Here is a 20,909-nt window from a genome sequence, read left to right on the forward strand (position 1 = left end):
TCCCTAAACCACTTGTTGGTGGATGCATCCGCCTGTTAGGAGGTAATTCCAGTTTCAGCTTGGCACATGTAAGTAGGAATGTTTATAGTCTCAACCAAAGCAGGTCTTTTATACGCAGATATCTACTTCCATTGTTCTGAGCCCCATTAATGTGCACGTTAAAGAACTATCCACCAAAACAAACTAAACAATGTCCCCACCGTCAGTTAGTCCCTATCCCCCTTCAGAGGTTGTCTTACTTCCCCTGGTGTTTCATAATCCCACTCACATCCCTGAATGAAAGGCCGGTTCTTTCATGTCTGTTAGGGGTGAAAAAAATAATCCAAATCTGGCTCCACCCGAGGCAGTCAGATCATTGTGCTCTCACAGCCGAGGAGGCCACGAATCAACTCTCCAATCGACAGTCACTGGCAGACCGCAGGACCCGCCTACTGGTGTGCAGCTGGACCCTTTCATACTTGAAATGATAATGACATCATGTGTGCACAGCTGCTCTATTTGCATCCCCATGCAGATGAATTAGCGTGACAAAAAACGGATGTTCGTGCAATATTTACATGTGCAATTTTAATAAACTCAGTTGATACAATTCCTTCCCGTGTTTAGAGGAGTGATAGATGAAGTCAGTGTCTAAGACGGATGCAGATCTGGCAGCATCAGTGCAGGGATGGTGGCTGCCACTCTCTTTGAGGCTTCCTCTTTGATTCCCCGCAGGGTCAAGTTGAAAAGGAGAAAACTGCTGTAGTGTTTAGTGTCATGACGTGTTGAAGAAAACAGATGGGATGATCAACCGAGAGCTGAGAATAACATGGTAGAAGATTTTATTTCATCTGAGCAGGTTGAACAAATACAACGCTACACGTACAATCATGATAGAACTGCTAGAGGTGCCTTTTAGAGAGAGAGAGAGAGAGAGAGAGAGAGAGAGAGAGAGAGAGAGAGAAAGAGAATTCCAAAAACTTGTCATAACAGCGCTGAAGCAAGCCTGGAAGTTAGGACCACACTGAATAATTCATGAATGTCTCTTCTTGGATGTTGCTCGGTTCACACACTGAGTCAGACATGAGTAAAACATTGACATGCAGCTCTATGAAGAGGAGACGTGTTTGGTGAGTGGGTCAGCTCAAACTAGGAACATCCAAAAGGCGCAATCTTCTCCATGACGTCTGTCTGTGTCTCTGTTTACAATTTATTTTTGCGAGGATGTAGAAGTGGCAGTTCTGCAGTGTTTTTCCCTTGTTGGTCCCTGACAATCATCACACATTTGTAGGACATTCCCCTCCAGATTATTTACACCACAACACTTTGACAACTATTCCCGGCAGAAGACATACTCAGTGTAGCTTGTCCAGATTTTGTCCTCGTTTGGATCATTGCTGGTGTAGGCACAGGTGCCCGTGGAGCTGCAGGCCACCATGTGGAAGCCCACCTCTGTCAGCTTGTCAAACGCCTGCTCTAGAAAATTATACTTCAGATAGTACCGGGATGTGTATCTCTCCGGTGGCCGGTCTGGGTCTCTGCTTTCATTTAACGTGTCCCCAAAGACTTCTTTAGCCAGCGAGGTCTTCCCGCACACCGTGATGCGCGCCACTCTTCTGAACTTGGCGTCGGTCTGGATGTCTCTGCCGATGGTGTACGAGCCGCGGTATCCAATCGTGATGTAGCCCGACTTTCTGGAGTCCAGAGACGGGGAGCGCATGGCCCCGCCGACTGACGCGGTGCGTAAAGTCTCCATAGCTGCGGAGGAGGCGCACTGCTGCGCACCCTCCTCGGTGTCACTTTGGCTGATCTCTTCACTGATGGAGTTGTCTTTACTCATCTGAGGGCTGAGCCGCTTTGCGAGGTCCCGCAGCTGGAAAAAGTCCGCCTCCCTCTGCAGACGACTCCTCTCGGGGAAGTAGTCCGGGAGGACCAAGTTCAGGTCGCGGAGATAATCTAGGATGTAGCGGAACAAGAAGCCGTCCCTGTCCAAGAAGAAGCGCCCTTTAGTGTCTCTGGCCAACTCCTTGGGGGACTTCTTGCTGAACATGTTCCACAGCAGCGAGTCCGGGACGGCGGTGAGAGTTTTGTGTCTGGTGACGTACACTTGTCCGCCGACATTCAGCTCAATAATCTCTGTGAACGGAGAGTCGCCGCAGTGGGCCGGTCCGCGTTCCGGCTCGGCCAGCGCCATCGTGTCTGGTGAGGAGTGAGCAGGACGCGGGGAACGGCTGCTTATCAAGCCCGGGCTCCGCGTGCGTGTGCGCGCGTGCACGACGGAAAGGTGGGGTTGGGGGGGGGTGTCAAGTGTTCCTTTAACATTTAACTATTACATGGCTGTCTTCAAATATACAAGCGTTAGTGGCCTATGCGTCAGTGGAATGCAGTCTCTGGGACACTTGATGATGTGTCTTTAGTTCCTATTCACACTCTACAAATATTCTACATGTAACACACATGATGTCATGATGATGATGTCACAAATGACAAATCATGTTGGCCATTTCTTTGGAATAACAACTTTTATGCAGATAATAAGATATTACAAGTTGACGTGAAGAAATGGTCAGAAAGTATGGAAAGAGTGACACCCATTGCAACTCTGATGGAAATGCAGATGCACACACACACGCAGACACACACACACACACACACACACACACACACACAGATGACACTAAACATGGATAGAAAAAAGGGGCTTTTTCAGATCTGTAATATCACATTGAAAATGACCTTTGGCCTTTTAGATACAAAATATAATCTGTCCATTTCATACGCTTGGACATTTGTAAAAGCTTGTTACATTATTATTGCAGTTCTTCCGTCACCTGTGTTCACTGACTTCATCTTCAAGTCCAAGTAGATGTTTGTGCCAAATTCAAAAGTACTTCTCTAGGCGGTCGTTCCTGAGACACCATGCATGTGTGATGGCAGTGACCTCGACCTTTGACCTCCCAAGATTTCTAAGTTCATCCTCAAGAACAAGAGGACTTTTGTGCTGAATTTGAAGACTTTTCTTCAAGATGTTCCTGAGATTTTGCATTAAGGGTGGACAACCTTCTGGCATGGAGGCAAAAAAATGAAACGAAGATGTGAAATACAGCATGTGATTTTCAGGGTTTTACTCAAAAGACAATATTGTACGATTGTTTTTTTGTAGTGTTCTAGTCCTCCATGCTCAACTACAACCGCAAAATTAGAGTAAGAGCAGATGTTCCCCTGATTACACACAGATCTAAGAACAATTAGAGGAACAACAGAGATTTGCCGATTAAAGAATCAAAGGCTCTTTCCTCCGTGGTGACCTGAGCAACTGCAGAGGAGGCAGCTGCACTCGTGGGTTCTCTCATTCTTGCACCACAGTCGCACCTGCAGTATTTTCACACTTCATCAGCCGACACAATTTACTCCAGACGACTTTGTGTGTGGTTTTAACTGTGAACGAGACTGCGTTGGACGAGTTCAAGCGCGCTGCTGATCTCTTTCAGGCTCAGAGCTCGGAGTGATTCACCTGTCCAGGGTATTACAGAGAGCTTTGGAGCAGCGGGCCGTCCATGCTGTCAGCACCAGTCAGCTGGCAGATGGTGTGATTAACAAGAGCCAAAGATGATGCTGGACTGTTAGGATCCAGGACAGCCGTCTGCAACAAGGCTCTCCGCTACAGTTGATGGAAAATACTCACTGGCCCATTTCTTCTTTGTCCACACGCTACATCTGTGCTGTAACACTGACAAAGTTCATCTGCTGCAGCTAAACACTGCCTGTAAACCGAGTACGATCCACTGATGTGCAGTTTGCTGCGTTTACAATGTTTCTCATGTAAGTGTACATGAGTTACATGATCTCTTTCACGCTGCTGTCATTATTTAGCCTTTTCTAAAACAGCTCTTCCCTTCTCTCATATTTATTTGATCATTCCAATCACATAAATAAGATGATCCGGAGCTGGGTGAAGCTTCCATGGGCTCTTAGCTCCCTGGTGCTCATTGCTCTGGAGGGGCTGTGCAACCCGATCTGCTGGCTCAAAGTCAGGAGGCTTTTCAGAGACGCCTGCAACGCCTGTCAGAGGTCAAGTATTATCAAGTGAGAGTGAGAATATTTGGATCAGCCTGAGATTCGCTCCAAGTTAAGGGTCAAATGAAAGTGAAGCTTCAGCCTCTCAGGTCTGATTCCCCCCAAAATTTACAGACCAGTATAGAGATTTTGGATGTATTTGCAATCCCAAATGATACTTGAAAAAATAGAAATACTTATAAATAGTAAATAATACTTATGACTAGAAAAATAGATGATTTAATATATTGTTTCTCTTAACCCTGGGTGATCCACACATCTAGAATTTTTGTAGAGACCATTTCTTTTGTAGGCTGCAACATTTGTCAGTCTGCAGTATTGTGCTCTAAAACTAGCACAAGTCGAAGAAGAACCTGTTACACTTTGGATCAGATCCTGGAATTTTGGCCATGTCAGTTTCTCAGGAAATATTACGTGGACTTTTGTGATCATAAGCATAATGTGCAGGATTTAGTTTGTGTCCTGATTTAAGTGTAGAGTCTAGTGTCTCTCTGTGTTGGCCCTGCGATGGACTGGTGACCCGTCTCGGGTCTCACTCAAAGGCTCCAGCCCCCCCCCCCAACAGGATAAGAGGTAGAAAATGGATGGACTATTGAAATAAAACTTTTGACTGTGGTGAGCACCAAACACAAAATCCCACTCTCTTCTAGCTGCCATTTGAACACAGCTAAGGTCTCAGAAACTGGGGCTTTAAAAGCCCTTTAGAAATACCTGTTGTTCATTGCGCTTCAGAACAGTCCCGAACTCAACTCTGATCACATAAGACAAAGAATTTGGTTCAATTCTTGGAAAAATATTATGCCAATTCCCATTCCAAACATCTCAAGCAATCTTAAGTCATCTTTCTGGCTCAGGTTCCCCACTTTTAGTACTCCAGCGTCTTCTGTTAAGCTGCGTCCAGCGGCGTGTGGTGCTGGGGCTCCCTCGGCCGGCGCTGCCAAACCAAACTCTCCACATAGGACATGCAGCTAGGAGGCCTGGAGGAGGCTCAGCCCACCCAGCTGGGCCTGGAGCGGGAACCTGGTCTTCCTGGATATAGAGGCTGCAGGTTTGGGTTTTACTGCAAATACTACAGTCCTTCAGCAATGGTGGATGCTGGGAGATCAGGATGTGGCCTGATGAAACTCTCATGACCTCAGCCAGACCATGCGCCCCCTTCACATGCCAGCCAGCAACAGGCCAGACTTTCATTCCAGTTCCACATGCTTCCCTGTAAAGTTAAGGTCAATGTGCAGCCAGATGCAATATCTTTTACAGCCACTGGAGGGCACCACTCAGTCTCAATGACCTGATGGAGTTCAAGTTCATTACCTCAGTTTGTCAGTTGGCAGTATTATGAAAAAAAGTGTTCAGTGTTGCTTTGAGGGGGAGTGGGAGGTGGTGACTGATGTATCAGCGAGCTCATGAGTGGAGAAATTCTAATGTTATAAAATAAATTGATGGAGCCACTGAAGTGTGCATGAAGACTTTTAATGTTTTTCATTTTGGCAAAAATAATCCCGACAAAAATAATTAAGTTGATTTCTCTCTTTCTGTGGAGCAGAACTCTGAAATACAAGTCACTGAAAACGGAACTTCTATTTTACTGCGATTTCGATGTACAAACCAACCCTCACATCATGAGCCTCTTCGCTGCATCACATCATCATCTAAAGAGATTAATTCAAACTTCAGCAACTGTAACGTGGAGCGGGTGATGAACAGAGCTACTGCAAACACGGATGTGTTGGAGGTGCTTTCATTGAAGGAGTTACTGGGACACTTGATGGATCTATCACCTAACCTGCTAAACTGATCTTCCCTTTACTGTCCACACCAGATTTTCTGTCCCGAGTAGATCAGGCGAGCTTCATCACGTCCTGCACCATCAGTCCGATTCCGTCGAACACCTCGTGGAAGGGCGCGTCACACATGAAGGCACAGGTGGTCACCAACTTGTTCTCGGCGTCTACATGGCTCTGGCTGACGCTTGTGTTGACGTGCTTGCAGCCCAGCTGGCTGACGACGGCTGCGGTGTCTTTAGTGTGCGGATACCTGGAGGACAGACACGAGCTGCTTGAGGGACATTTCTACCTTCCTAGACACTCGATGGAAAACTGGTACAGCCGGGATCTCATAGCAGCTTTGAATCTTTTCTACTGGTTAAAGCGATACATCACCACGACCGGTCCAGGCAGACAGCCGCCCAGAAGTGTTTGCTCGTGGGTAATTGTCAGGGCTGAGTATCGATAAAAATTATGTTTACATTAAGAATTAAACCCAAACCAGTTACATTGATCATGTTGGGATTGTTACTTCATTTAATTGGCTAAAAGGCTGGTTTGTTTGAGCCGTGCTGACTGTGTTTCTGGGTGATGTCTCGCCAAATGGTTGTGAAGATTCGTCATGTTGCCACTGTATTTTACCTTCCTGTTGCCTGTTTTGCATCATACTTTTCTTTTTGGTCAAACTCATCGTTTTCTTCCAACTTGTTAAATCCGAAATACATCCAAACATCAGCTTTTAAACTCGTCGGCGGTGCCTTGAGAGATGGACTCGCTTCCGCCATGTTTGCTTGACTGCTGGCAGTCACATGTCGCAGCGCTACACGCCGATCACGCTAGACTAGCAGGGTTGATACTTCATGCTGCTTCTCGCCACGTCCGATGAAGAAAAAAAATACAAGTTAAAAGATCGATCATTGCATTTTCTGAATCGATTATGAACCATTTAAAGGGAGATCGATTAAAGTCGATTCCACTGCTTTTTTAAACCCAGCCTTAGTAATTGTTGGGTCTCTTGGGCTTAAATAAAGAGTGAGGTTTTAGACCTGCTCCACCTCTATCAGGGTTGCTGCACTCACTTGTCATCGTTCTCTTGGCCGAGGGTGATCTCACACCCAGGGAACACCTTGGCAGCCAGGACAGGTGAGATGCAGCAGAGGCCGATGGGCTTGCCCTCACGGTGGAACGCCTGCATCACCGCCTTCACCTCGGCGTTAACGGAGGAATCCTTCCCCTGAGTGGCCCACGTAGAGAGGTTCTTTGCTGCCCCGAAACCACCTGGGGAACATGGACAAGAAGATTATTTTGTAAACCAGGGGAACAAGGGGGGATTTCCAGGGCACCCAGACTGAAGCATGCGTGTCTGGATCACCAGACCTGGGAAGATAATGGCGTCGTGGTCGCCCACACTGAGTTGAGACAGGGCCTTGATGTTTCCACGAGCCAGCCTGGCGCTCTCCACCAAAACGTTCCTCGCAGGCTGAGATTCTTCACCTTTCAAGTGATTTATCACATGCATCTGGTTCACATCTGGAGCAAACATGTTTACCTACAACACAGATCAAAGCAAAGTCAAGTCTGACCTTTGCTAGCAGACGGGAAACACTCGCCTCCATCGGGAGAGCGCCTGAAATCACTGAGAACCATCGACTGATTGACTTCTTTAGTTAGAAAAGAGCTCGGCGCTCCAATAATGCTCTCTGGTAGCCAGAGCAAAACTGAATAATGCAAAGATTTCTGCGATTTCACGTGAACACTTGATCGATGTGGAATGAGACTATTTTCTTCAATTTAATCTTAATATGTTGTCATGTTCATCAAACATCACTGTGCTCTTCATTTCGCTTGGAAATTTGTCCCCATGTTCTAGTTGTTGCCAGGTCCAAAGTTCAAAAGGATCTAGAAATAATTACAGCCACCGACAACTATTTCAGTTTATTTCAAAAGTCTAATCGCTGAAGAACAACATTTTTAAATAATATTTGATCTTTTAAATTTCTAGACTTATAAACAGGTCACTAGAGTTGTTAACTATATTACTAACATTCTATTTGATTGTCATAGTTAACGATTTGAATACGACTCTAGGTCCGTTACATGTGCAAATGTAACCTTGACCTCTAAACACCAAAGTTGACGTTGAAGCAGGAGCGTTGATGTTCATTTGACCTCGTCGACACATTTTAGTAAAAGCAGCTGCTGAGAGACGGTGGCGTCTGAAACCTCGTTGACAAACTGAGCGGTGAGGAAATTATGAGCCTTCATGATTCTTTAATGTTTATTTTGTGGATTTGCACATGCAAATATGATATAAAGATTGAATAAAATGTGCTGGAGAGGTTAGAAGTCAAAAAGTGCACTTTAAGAGACATTTAAACTACATATTTCTACTCAGAAATTTTTTTAAAAATGAAGAAAGAAAAAACACAAAAACAAACAAGTAGAACATCACCGTAGAGATTTCAGGACTGAGCAATAACAACAAATATATTAATTAGTCAGACGTGTGATAGCACATAAAAATAAACTACAAAACAACTCCGGAGTTTCATAGATTTTATTGTTCTTTTCAGATATATTTAGAGTAATGGCTGTGTTATGTAACACTGATTTAATGTTCTATTTCAAACATGATTGTTTTAGGGCCTTCATGTTGATGTGAACTCGGATTTTATGTGTTTTATTTATAATCGACCCAAACAAGGAAGTTCAACGGCCTCACCTAAACCTAAAGCTGTTCCCCATGTTGCACCGGTGCCACTTTTATAAGAAAATCACCCAAAGACACGTGCCACCCAGTGTCGGACCAGTTCCATCCCACTCAAGAACCGAGCCTTAGTGAGGGGTCAAACTTACCTTCGCACCTGCGCGGCTCAGGTGCACCAGCACGGCGGAGGCTTCGTGGATCTCGGTGCCGTCGTAGACCCCGCAGCCCGACAACACCACGGCCACACACTTACTCATCTGTGCGCTGTACGACCTCCTCCTGACCGTCTGCACCGTCCGGATTGTCAGCAGGTTCCGACCACAATGTTGCAGCAGGGTGAGCATGGCGGACGATCAGCTGAGAAGACGCCCCCCTCGTCTCTGTTTCTACTCTATGTGGGTTTATAATCTTCCCCGTCGGAGCGGTACCGCCATCTCCTGGTGGGAGAGGAGGACTTGAGCAACAGCGACCTCTGCTGGGTGAAGCGCTCATTACAAGAGGCTGGTGGACCGAACTAAGTTTGAGCCGTGAAGAGCACCCATGTTGGTAGCGAAAGTGTTATCAACTTATCATACACAAGTACGTTTTATTATAGTTAAGTAATTGTTTTTCACTAATAGTTTCCATGTCATGTGACCTACAGACACGAAATGAAGACTAGACGGATAAGACACACATCTATAGCTTGTTATTGCTATTTCTAATTTATATGAATAGTCTAATGACGACTTCATTGTTGTTCTTTGTTGTTTTGTATCGTTCTGTTAGCTTCCGTGTCATATGACCTGGAAACTTCCCTCAATACAAGATATTTTTGCAAGATTGCCCTTCAGAAATCATTGAAACTCTTTGAAAAAATATTCCGGGCAAACTTTACAATTCTACAATTCTACAATTTCATTTACCAGACGCTTTTGTCCAAAGCGACGCACAACACAAGCAAGAATTCAGATTCATTTCATTCACTTATGATATTATTTTAATCACGTGGATGCCGACCAATGCATTTGGTGCACGTTATAAACCCTTTGGCTGCATTTAACAGACACAAAATACTAATGAAAGTATGATTGGATTTAATCAAGTCAGACGTTAAATAACTGAGCATGCAGTGAAACGCATTGTTAAGAGTGAGATTATGTTGCTACATTTAATAACTCAACAGTCACAACCTACAAATGCAAATCTATCATTAAAATGGCAACAACAGGAATATTCATAAACACTATTACATTTGGTCCGAATGTTACCATGTCTGAAATTAATGTAGATTTAGATTAAGTTCGAGTTCAAAAAGCAAAGACCGTCTTAAAACTGACAAAAGTTTGATTAAATCATTACATCGAGTTGAAAACAAATTCCAATAATATTGAATAGTTTAATTATAGTTTCACATTTTAGTGATACAAGTTTTACAACTAAACTGTCTGCCCTCGTAAGATATTAACTCATCTATCGTCTGTTGGTTTCGTCATGTGATTTCGTCGCGTCAATAAAACCACGTGACCGGTGAGGCTGAGGAGGCGCCGCCGTGAGTCTTGCTGGATGTTTACGGGGCTCCAGCATGTCCGTCGCCTGGCTCGTCTGGTTCCTCTCGCTCCTGTTTCTTGATGTTACTGCTCGGTGGAGCCCTCGGCAACAATGGCCGGTCCCCTATAGGTATGATGAAGGCTAAACTTCTCCTCTGCTTCTTCTCCTTCCGGGCTGTAACGTCAGTCATGTGACTCCTCTAGCGTCTAAAGGGTAGAGGAAGACTTACTCACTAAATGTAGTTTTAAAACACCATTGTTGTTGTATCCAGGCGCTGGCTGAAGTGTCAATTTGATACTTAGTTAATTTTAAATGTGTGTGTGTGTGTGTGTGTGTGTGTGTGTGTGTGTGTGTGTGTGTGTGTGTGTGTGTGTGTGGTGGGGTGTTATTAATGTCCTTTATCGACTTTTAAGCCATGAATAGTTTCTCATCACATATGTCCTAATCTGTTGACCTAAATGTAGAAAACTATCATTTTTAAAGTTGGGGGTCGATGATTTAATTAAGATCATAAATCCCTACATAGTCTCTTTAAACAGTTCTCTCTTTTAAATATGAACATTTCCTGACAAAATACTAAAAATGTCAACAACAAAAAGCCTTCTCGCACAATCATGTCAGAAAGTCAGAGTCAAGACGTCCCCCTCCTGGCTAAAATGGGTTTAACTTCATTTTCATTCGGATGTTTGAGCTTCATTCTGGCACCGTCAGGCTGTTTTCACATTCATCTCCTGAAGTTTGTCTGTTCCTGATTTGACCCACGAGGTGAATTTCTGACATTCTCAACAAGTGTGGAGGCCAAACCTGGTCCAGTGTAGAACCAGTAGAGGTTGGAAACTGGAATCTCTCAGTACAAACGTTTCATTTTGGAGGGGGAAGAAGGGGGAGATGTAACTTAAACAGTTTTTATGAGATAATAGACTTTTATCAGTGAAATCAGTATCAGATACATTTCTACGGCAAACCGCTCAGGCCAAAATAGGCTTAGCGTAAACTTAGACTTGGTTCACCAGTTGTAATGAATGAATAAAATGAATCATGACTAAAAATCAGCATTTGTGCCGATTAAAATCACTAAAATGACCAAAACCTTATTTGGAGATGTAATCTAACTAATTATTACAAAGCTGATGTGTTTCATACGTCAACAGGCGCTTTGATCGGCGCCCTGATGTGGACCCCTACTGTGAAGCCCTCTACCCGTTCTGTCCCACCGGCGACCAGGACGGACGCATTCCATACTTGAGAGACACAGATGTCATCTCAGTTTTCCGGCTGCAGACTCCTGTGTGGGAGTTCAAGTACGGAGATCTGCTGGGCAAGTTTGTGAGTACACAGGAGTTTGTCTTCTTTTTATAGATGCCTTTGAACATTTTTTTTTTACAGTAACTGTGCAAAAGCGGACATAGTTTGTTCTAGTGAAGTTTTGCAGCCAGCACTGAGCAACGATTTAATGAATAAACACTCCCGTTTCTCTTTTTTTTGACACCACATCGCAGCACGTCATGCATGACGCGGTTGGGTTCAGCAGTTCTGAGACAGGGGCCAACTTCACCATGGAGTGGTACGAGCTGTTCCAGCTGGGGAACTGCACCTTCCCTCACCTCAGACCCGAGCTGACGGCACCTTTCTGGTGTAACCAGGGAGCCGCCTGCTTCTACGACGGTATCGATGACCTGCACTGGTCAGAGTACGGCACCTTGGAGAAAATCGGAGAAATCTCTGGTAAGGCTTGTTTGGGCCGCCTCAGCTCGAAGGAGAATGAGGAGATGAATGCATTTGCTAATTTAATTTGATCGAAAAATGCGTGCTGGTCAGCCTCTTGCTCTCTGACACAGAGGTCCATTGTTGTGTGGTTGAAAACAAGGAGTGCTCCAGAGTTTTCTGTTTCTTTCTCTAGGAAATCAGTTCAGTGAGCTGGCCCAGTGGGTCCAGGAAGACAACCGGACTGGGATCTACTACGAGACGTGGACGGTGCGTTCTGATCCTGGTCCCAACGCCACAGTCTGGTTCGAATCCTACGACTGCTCCCAGTTTGTCCACCGCACCCACAGGAAACTGAGTGAACTTGGAGCCAAGCTGTCCAGCCGAACCCAGACCAACTACACCAAGATCTACCTGTACAGCGGAGAGCCCACCTACCTGGGCAACGACAGCACCATATTTGGTCAGCCGGCGCTGAAGAACCTGGCGGCAGACATCCAGAGGTTTTATTACACTTTCAGACCGCACCAGTCGTTTAAAGACATGGTCGTCAGTGTGTTGGAAGTTTTCGAGAAGGTCCTGATAGAGAAGAACTTCTACTTCTACTACAACTTTGAGTACTGGCTGCTGCCCATGAAGCCGCCCTACATGCACATGACATACGAGGAGGTGCCTCTTCCCTGAGCAGCTGATTCATTCTAACATTTGCAGCTTCACTGAAGAACATGGAAAATGTTTTCAGAGGCAAAACAATCGCTCTGGCCCGACTTACCGTATTCCATTACCGACTATACGCAACAGAAACATGACCGTTCTTCATTTTTACAGGCAGAAACCACAAAGTGTTATTTTTTGCTTCAAAATTAAAGTAATTTATAAAAATATTATTAATGGTGCTGACTTTTCCTCTTGTGCCATTAGCAGGTCAAACGTTTCAACCCTGAGTTGCTGGGAGCAGCTCACACACACACACACACACGTTGGACTGAGTGTGAGCAAGACAGATGTTAGATGAGCAGACTAACCTGTGCACTGTGGTGCAAATATCACTTCCAGCATCCGCACGGTGACACTAGAGAACATTGTATATTGTTGTTTTCCATCACATGACAACATCACAGTGTAATTTTGATGTAAATCAAGTGTTGGTTACGTCAGGCTGACTTCCTCGAACTACTAGGTGGCGCTATGACTTAAATTCAGCTTGTTGATGACTTCAGTCAAGGACTCATCAAACCTGTGGAGAGAACATCTGAACTTCTGGAGTCCACTTACTACAGTTTGCTGCTTTATGGCGAAATATCAGCATTGTCCTCCTCGCCGTGGTAACGCCCTTTGACAAAGTCCACCCAGTAGCCCAAGTTCTTAGAGTTTCTGATTAAATTTGAGATGAACCAGGTTGACACAATATGGAGTGTGAAAAAAAATCAAAACCAAAACCCAAGTCATTTCCTGTTGCCACCAGGTGGCGCTGTGACGAATCCACCACAATTTTTGAATGCTCTTTTCCTCAATCTTCATCCCTCCACCATAGTTGTGATGGTAATAATGGGACAACAGATGCAAAGCGTACATTCACAAATGTTTATTACCAGAAGATCACATGTCCAAAGCAGTTTTTTTCCCTCCAAATTTCAAGACAAGTGACCAGTAGAGCAAAGCAGACGAAGCGTTCGCCATAACAGAAGCAGAACCCGAGGACGCCGACGTCTTCACCCAATAACTGGATGAGCTGAGCAAACAAGGTTCCAAATAAATGCTGACAACAGGCATTTAAATGAAACAGAAGTTGTTTGTTTGAAACTCCTCATTTTCGAATAAAAAGCCGACAAAGACGACAGCGACCATCCTTTTAACCAATATTGTATCGAAACACCGTCTTCAAAAAGCTGCTGTTACGACAACGCGACTGAATCATGAGACGGGAGATATGTGACTGTACCGCTGAGACGCGAGCGCGCATGTGCACAGGGCGTCGGTGGTCCGGGACCACTACTTTAGTTAGTCGTCAGTAAGATCCAGTACCAGTACTTGCCCCTCCTTTAGTAGCTTCACTTAGCTATGAGGAAAAAAGCGACTGGACTAAAGGGGATGAAGAGTGGCTGGAAAATGTTGATTATCTACAAAGACTGATCACAAACAAAACTGCCCCAAAAGTTAAGACTTCACCTTCTAGTGTTTACTGACATAAATCATGAGTTTGGATTCTATTTTTCATGTTTTTCTGAATGACTGGGTTTACTTTCTACCCATGACTGCCAGTTTTTCTGTTATTCTAGGTTTTTAAGTAGGTCATGGGATGTTAGCGCTCCTTTCTGTTCCTGAAATTCAAGCAGACGTCTATTGTGTTTTTATCGCCCTGCTACTGGAACGTTGCCCTTCCCTCGCTGAACTGAACACAAAAACAACTGTGCAGCTTTACATTCACTAACTGGAGCGTGATCCCCCAAGTTGTTGGGTTTTGTTTTTGGTAGTGGATCAAGACTGCAACTAAACTGTGATGACAGGGGGGCGGTGTAAAAAAGAAAGACACGCAAAAAAGAACTCCAAACAAATCTTTCTGCTCGTCTGCTTACTGGTTGTAATGATTCAGGTTAATTACAAAAGCAATATTCATATCAATAAATTACACAGCTCATCTTGCCTAGCGACTAGAGTATGAAAAAAGATCCATCTAGTAAAGGAGAACTCGGTTTATAAAAGAAACGAGCCGCAGGTTAAGGAGACTTCAAACCCCAAAAGAGGCTGAAATAAAGAAATACGCACATTTCTAGTCATCATAATAATAATAATCAAACACACAGCGTTTTATATACAGATGCATTTGACTTCCTTCTTAAAGGAAAAAAGAAAAGTTTGTTTCATCTGATTTGCCGAATCTCTTCCAACTGAAATGATTCTTGGATGGAGAGGATCACTAGTGAATGCCGCGTCCTCTCCTGCACGTACGATGTGTGACTACAGAGCAAACGCTGGCTAGCAGGAGAGCAGCTATTCACCACGAAGAGCCGAGGGTTTGAGCTGAAACAGGCAAAAAGCAGAAGATACAAATGAAACCTACCAAGACTTATTTAATGCACCTGAGCGACACAAAAGGGCTTGTTTTGTATTCACGGCGCTCAATCGAAGCTAATAATCACAGAAATTCGTCCACCGTCCATTTTAAAGCAGTCACGCCATCTACATCTGCCTTTCTGTGCACTATTTCTCAATACAATTATAGATCCGATTGTTTATAGCTACTTCTATAGATTAAATCTGAACAGAGACCCGCTACAGTCAGAATCATCAGCAACCTGGGTCCAACTAAGACTGTTCCTTTCATATTGACACCCATAAAACACGCAGTCTGTCCTGACCAGCAATTTGGTTTTCATGTTAAGGTGCTTCAGGAGATCTACGACTGTACACAAATTAAAAAACAAAAAACAAAAAAAGAGTCATCCAGAAAGCCAATTTAAGTGAGAACAAAAATGAATCCGGATGACTTGGGTAAATATAAATCAACACTGTACACCTTCACATCACAAATACAGAGACGTATATACACATTTCTCTCGCGCTCTCCTGGCCGTCTTGAGTATTTTCAGCAGTTAAGTTGGGATGTGTGGTTGTGCTCCGGTGAGGAGCGAAAGCGAGAGGCTGTTATGATTTAAATGTGTTTAAAATGAGGATTAAAACCGAGTCACTCCACTACAATAAAGTCCTCTCTCAGCTACACTTGACTAAACTCCTTCTGTCACATACACATAATACAAGCAAATAGGAGACCCCTCCCCCCACCTCCATTGTTGCAGTGTGGTAGTGTAACAACATGCAATTGTGCACCTGGTCGTCTCAATTTCTCCACAATGTAAAAACATTGAGAAACACACACACACACACACACACACACACACACACAAACACACGCACACACACACAATCATGTCCATAGAACTCAAGATCCAGTTATAAAAACAGTGACTTCTGCCCTCTTACACTGCCGTCTGCAACATCTGTGTTGATGGTTGAATATGTGAAGAAGCCAGCTGGGCTAGTTTGGTTTTTACAGTCTGTGTTGAAGCTAGCGAATGTTGTTTCATGACATGATAACAGTGTGTTGCAATCACGTTACATTCCTGCACTCCACAGGAGTTCAGCAAGTTCTCTGTGTTGGTACCAAACGTGACGTGACCGCAGAGCAGTCTCAACACAAGCATGGAGGCCATCACAAATCTCCGCCTCAAATCTTTCTGGCTGTTTTTGTTTTTTTTATTACCAGGTGGGCATCATGTCTGGAAACCAGACGCGGCCCAGGTGCTTGGAAACCTCCCAGTGGATCTCGTCCAGGGAGTATTTATGATCAGGGATCAGCACCTCCTCCATGATGGACAGCTGAGAAAGCCTCCGCCCGCACATCTTAACAAACTCCACAAAGGCGCTGCAGGAGACCTCACACTCACCCAGCCCGATGGCCGACAGCTGGGTGCAGTGCTTAGCGATGCGGATTAACTCCTCATCCAGAGGGCGCAGTCCATTAGCGCACACCACCAGCTCCACCAGACGGGGGCAGTGAAGGCCCACGCGACCCAAGACCTCCTTACTAACTGAGCGACCGAAGTAGAGGTGCGTGACAGGAATCTCATCGTTGAAGAAAGGGCCAAACTCATCCTCATAGAGGAAGAAGTACATGACCAGGTTGAATTTGGGAGAGTGTCGCACCATGGCGTCCCAACTGCTCTTCTTGATGGTGTGAAAGTGCTGGCCCGGGTTCTCGCTCACCACGTCAATACGCAAGTGTTCCAGGTGAACGTGTTTCTCAGAGGAGAGGGCCAGGAGGAGCTCGTCACTCAGGAGGTGGTAGTTCAGCGCCAGCTCTCTCAGACCGTGGCACTGGTCTGCCACACACAGGATCCCTGCAAACATGGACATGTGCTCTTAATCCCTCTCAATTCCTCTTCATGTTTAAACACAGATTAAGACTTTTTAGCTACAATACAGCAAAAGGGAGAAAAAGGTCAGGCAAGTTGCAGCTGAGTCAGTAAATGATGTTTAATTAAAATGGCTCCAGGAAAATGTAAGCAATGGCAGAAACAGGATAACCACGAGTGTTCATTCATGAGGACCACGACACTCTGCCAGTCAGCCACTCTCAATGACAACAGTGTATGAAGGCTGGCACCAAAATTACAGGCTCCAACGAAGGCACTGAGTGGAAAACACACAACAAGACTATTCGACTGGAAGTGAACAACACCAAACGGCTGCAGCGTCTGTTGACGCCCTCAACACCACAAAGACAACAACCGCAAACAAGAAATCACTGGTCTGAAACATGGACCTACGTACCAGCGGGGGACACGTGAGGGCAGCTGCTCATCTTCAGCAGCTTCAGCGTGTCACTGTTGTTCGCCACCAGCACCTTCAGGGACGGGTCGTCCACCGGCGTGTCGTCGATCTTCAGTGAAGACAACGATTTGGAGTTGACGAAGACCACAGTCAGAGCGGAGATGAAGTGAGACTGTAGACACACAAACGAGAGAGAGAGAGAGAGAGAGAGAGAGAGAGAGACTTCAGATCTTTTGATGGACTCTGTCATCATCATCATCTCTTTGAAAAAGAGGTCAAACTAGCTCCCATCATTCCCTGTCAATGTGACATATGTAAAATTGTAAGGATCGTTCTGTGTTTACAACTGACAACAGAATCAAAGCCATACCCCCGTGAACTTACTTTTACATTCAGTTAAAAGTCAACAGTCTCTGAGTGTCAGCTAACAACAAATAAATTCACAAAACAAATTTTATATAAAACAAAATAGCAAATGTATTTTTTTAAGGCTTCAAATTGAAGGAGTATCAGTGTTTTGTCAGAATGACTCCAGACCATAGTGTCTTACTGTTTCCCCCCCCCCCCTATGTTTCTTTTTTAAATGAAAGCCCTCCAAAATGTCTTTTGAGCAATGGTGACTGACTTCAGATTTGAATTCTCTCTTTTTTTCTTAGATTAATTCATCAGTCAAATCTACAGCAACTTCTAGGGGGATGCCATCTGAAAGACTCCTGACCTGTATTGTGTTGTTATCTTTGTAATGCTCAATCTCTGAGGTGAACCAGAGCTCTGATTCTCAAGAGTTTAAAAGAGTATGAGGACACTCAGGAATATTAAAAAAAAAAGAGGCCTTGGGACGATCACCTCCGTGTCCTCAAACATAAATGAGAACAGACGTCCTTCCACTCTCGTCCTCAGATAAGCGGAGAATGTAAAAACTATCTAAAGGTGATGAATTTCTAATCATGATAATGAGATTGCGAAACGCAAGTCCTTGCAAATCTGTAAAACAGGATACGAGGCCAACCCCCGGCCCTTGTATTTATGTTAATCCTACCTTTGGAACCTCCATGAAACTGGGCCTGGCGGTAGAGATGAGCCCCAGGGTCTTCAGTGAGCAGTTCACAAGCTGGGAGAGAATGTCACATGCTGCCTCAGCAGACTCTGTACTGCTGTCCACCTGGCAAACAAAAAGTTTACATGTCAAAATAGTACTTGTGAATCAGATGTTTGTACACATACACACCATCATTCCCTGTCTCACCTTGAAGCTGACGTACTGCAGATGGTTGGAGTGCCTCTTGATGATCTGCTTGATGAGGTCTGGATGAGTAGCTTTCAGGTACGAGCTGGCTGGTTGGTTGAGCTCAAACTCAAAGCATCTCCACAGCTCTGGCATGTGGAAAGCCTGGTTCCACCCTCGGCACACTTGAGAGGCATAGGCCCTGTCCAGCAACGGAAGGTACTGGAAGATGTGGAGCAGGAGCTCCTGGGGCAGTCGGGCCCAGTTACAGTCCAGTGAGTCACTAGACTGCATGCTCATCTGCTTCCGCACCTTCTTGCAAGCCTCTGGCGGGCTTTTACTGGGGGAGCCCTCGCTGTCGTCCTCACCTCCCTTCACTCGCTTCATCTTGAAACACAGAGATAACAAGGGTCTTATTATCATTACATACCAGTCCTCCCAGAGAATGTACACACTCTGGAGGAGGGACTGCAGACAAATCACTGTCTTTTTGAAAAACAAGTCAAACAAGCCCATGTTGTTTACTATACATGAACAATATGCATTACCATAATGCATAGTTCTGTGGGTAGGAAGTGACGTCAACATAAAACAATACTTGATTTCAAATTCAAATAATAGTAAATTAACAGCCTCAATCAGTCGGTACCAGAGAGAACCCACACAGGTACAGGGAGAACATGGAGACTCACACAGAAAGATCACGTGCCTGAGCTGGGGCTCAAACCTGAAACCTTCTTGCTGAGAGGCCACAGTGCTGACCACTGCACCACAGTGCCGCCATTCTCTAAATTCATTTAAATATTTTTCACGTGATATAAAATATAATATACTCATACCCTGCAGACTGTGTTTATAGTGACTAATATAATATCTACATATAAAATTTCAAACATTAGTTGTTGTTTATTCTCAGTAAACCTAAGCGCGTCTATTAAATGATATGAGCTCTACGAGCCGCAGGCCACGTATTGGTAGGTGGCATCAATATAACTGTAGCTGTCATTTATACGCTTTTTAAAAACAAAATGTTTAAGTTTGCATTAAACTGACTGCAACTTGTTTATTTCACCTATAGCTGCTCGCTAGCGGCAAGTTAGCTGTCAATGACAATGAATGAACATCACATCACCAGTTAAATTAGCTAGCGTTAGCATTAAACTGGCTAGCTGTGTCAGGATAGGGGGAAAGTGTATTTCGCAGGATAAGTTAGCTTCTTCATGGAACAATTTGACCTCCTGGTGATGATGCCGGCTCATTATTTAAGTAATTTACATCACGGTTGACAGCTAGTTTCGCACTGACATGTTAGATGTTGGAAGTTAACGCTTCTGAAGGCAGCCCATCCTACCTTGTTTACACTCAGCTAGCTTACTAGCAGCAAAATCCGACAACAGCCTGACACTTCAGCCCGGGCCCACGCTGGAAGAGCTCCTCCGCATCGACCAAGTAACACGCATCGGAGCTCGATACCGGGACTGTTTAGACGACCGAGAAGAACTTAATGACGTTTTTACAAAAGAAAGACCAAGAGAATCGCCCCCTTAAGGTTGACCTAATTCCCTCGCTGGAGTTACAGCCCCCCTGAGCCTGAAATGGCGAAGTGTTGTTTTGAGAGAAGCGTTGCATGATGGGAAATCCAATGTGAAATGGCTGTTGGTGAAGATGGTGTGTGTTGCAGAGATGAGTCACTCAGTGAAAACCATGCATACGTGTCTGGTTCTCATTTCGAAAGTATCAGAAATAAATACACGCGCTAAGAAATTGACTTTTGCTGCCTACAAAGGCAAAAGACGAGCGGTGTAGCTCTGAAATACTGTTATAGTCAGGAATTAACAAATAAGCTGAGTAGATATAATTGTGTCATTACAAGGTTTTTATTTGCAATATATCTTGGTTTCTCTTATTTCTTTCATACAAGTACAATGAGTTATCACTGAAAAATGATATAATCCAGAAGGATCTCTGTGGCAGCCATGATGAGAATGGTTCTCTCTAAGGCTGACAGATGTTCCCTTTATATTTTTGTAGTTGCACGCAATTCCTTGGCATATTTTTTTAACAATATTTTTTCATATAATTGTCACATTTCTGCTTTTTTTTTTTTTTTTTACAGTTTGTCTTATATGATCCTCAAGCAGGGGATATCTACTTTTTCATGAATATGCAGTTGTAATTCACCCACATTGGTGACATCCATCACCAACATTACTTAACATTTCCTGAACCCTAAAGATTTTCTCAATTGTCCTGGTGAGTTTTCCCCTGTTGGGGCGGGGGGGTAATCTTAAGGCAGCCTGTTTGGTACAGGGAAACAATAGTCGAGTCAGACATCTTCCCCGCAGTGGCAGAGACCATTTCAAGCTTCTAATTTTAGTATTTATAAAAAAAAAGATACGCTCAACCCATTTTAGCTACCTACCTGTAATAAACATAAATAAACCAAAAACTCACAGGGAGTTTAAGAAAAGACACACTGTATACTTTGCAAAACAGAGAACCTGGTTTATTACCATTCAACTCCATCCACCACAGATATTACAGAGCAGATTCACAAGTATTAAGCTTTTTTTTTAATATATATAACAGCAGC

At 44.3% G+C, this 20,909-nt stretch overlaps 4 protein-coding genes across 4 annotated transcripts; 1 reads left to right on the plus strand and 3 right to left on the minus strand.

Annotated features, from left to right (window-relative positions):
• Window positions 1-751: 751 nt before the first annotated feature.
• kctd12.1 (potassium channel tetramerisation domain containing 12.1) lies at window positions 752-2,198 on the minus strand. The gene has a single exon (XM_086221231.1). It carries the CDS (start codon window positions 2,171-2,173, stop codon window positions 1,313-1,315), a length of 861 nt encoding a protein of 286 aa, XP_086077357.1. The 5' UTR covers window positions 2,174-2,198; the 3' UTR covers window positions 752-1,312.
• A 3,309-nt stretch (window positions 2,199-5,507) lies between these two features.
• Window positions 5,508-8,907, minus strand: LOC147252129 (glutamine amidotransferase-like class 1 domain-containing protein 3, mitochondrial). The gene is made up of 4 exons (XM_086220282.1): window positions 8,676-8,907; window positions 7,197-7,368; window positions 6,899-7,097; window positions 5,508-6,090 (listed from the first exon to the last, which is right to left on the minus strand). The coding sequence occupies exons 1-4, from the start codon at window positions 8,868-8,870 to the stop codon at window positions 5,895-5,897; spliced, it is 762 nt and encodes a 253-aa protein (XP_086076408.1). The 5' UTR covers window positions 8,871-8,907; the 3' UTR covers window positions 5,508-5,894.
• A 1,099-nt stretch (window positions 8,908-10,006) lies between these two features.
• cln5 (CLN5 lysosomal BMP synthase) lies at window positions 10,007-12,648 on the plus strand. Its single transcript, XM_086220281.1, has 4 exons — window positions 10,007-10,185; window positions 11,208-11,382; window positions 11,556-11,781; window positions 11,957-12,648. The coding sequence occupies exons 1-4, from the start codon at window positions 10,091-10,093 to the stop codon at window positions 12,442-12,444; spliced, it is 984 nt and encodes a 327-aa protein (XP_086076407.1). The 5' UTR covers window positions 10,007-10,090; the 3' UTR covers window positions 12,445-12,648.
• A 1,161-nt stretch (window positions 12,649-13,809) lies between these two features.
• On the minus strand, window positions 13,810-19,935 carry fbxl3a (F-box and leucine-rich repeat protein 3a). Its single transcript, XM_086220280.1, has 5 exons — window positions 19,668-19,935; window positions 18,338-18,703; window positions 18,131-18,253; window positions 17,092-17,263; window positions 13,810-16,658 (listed from the first exon to the last, which is right to left on the minus strand). The coding sequence occupies exons 2-5, from the start codon at window positions 18,701-18,703 to the stop codon at window positions 16,018-16,020; spliced, it is 1,302 nt and encodes a 433-aa protein (XP_086076406.1). The 5' UTR covers window positions 19,668-19,935; the 3' UTR covers window positions 13,810-16,017.
• Between the last annotated feature and the right edge of the window lie 974 nt (window positions 19,936-20,909).

This window comes from Aulostomus chinensis, chromosome 12 (assembly GCF_037954235.1).
Source record: "Aulostomus chinensis isolate RoL2024-O1b breed Wild chromosome 12, RoL_Achi_v1.0, whole genome shotgun sequence".
NCBI lineage: Eukaryota > Metazoa > Chordata > Actinopteri > Syngnathiformes > Aulostomidae > Aulostomus > Aulostomus chinensis.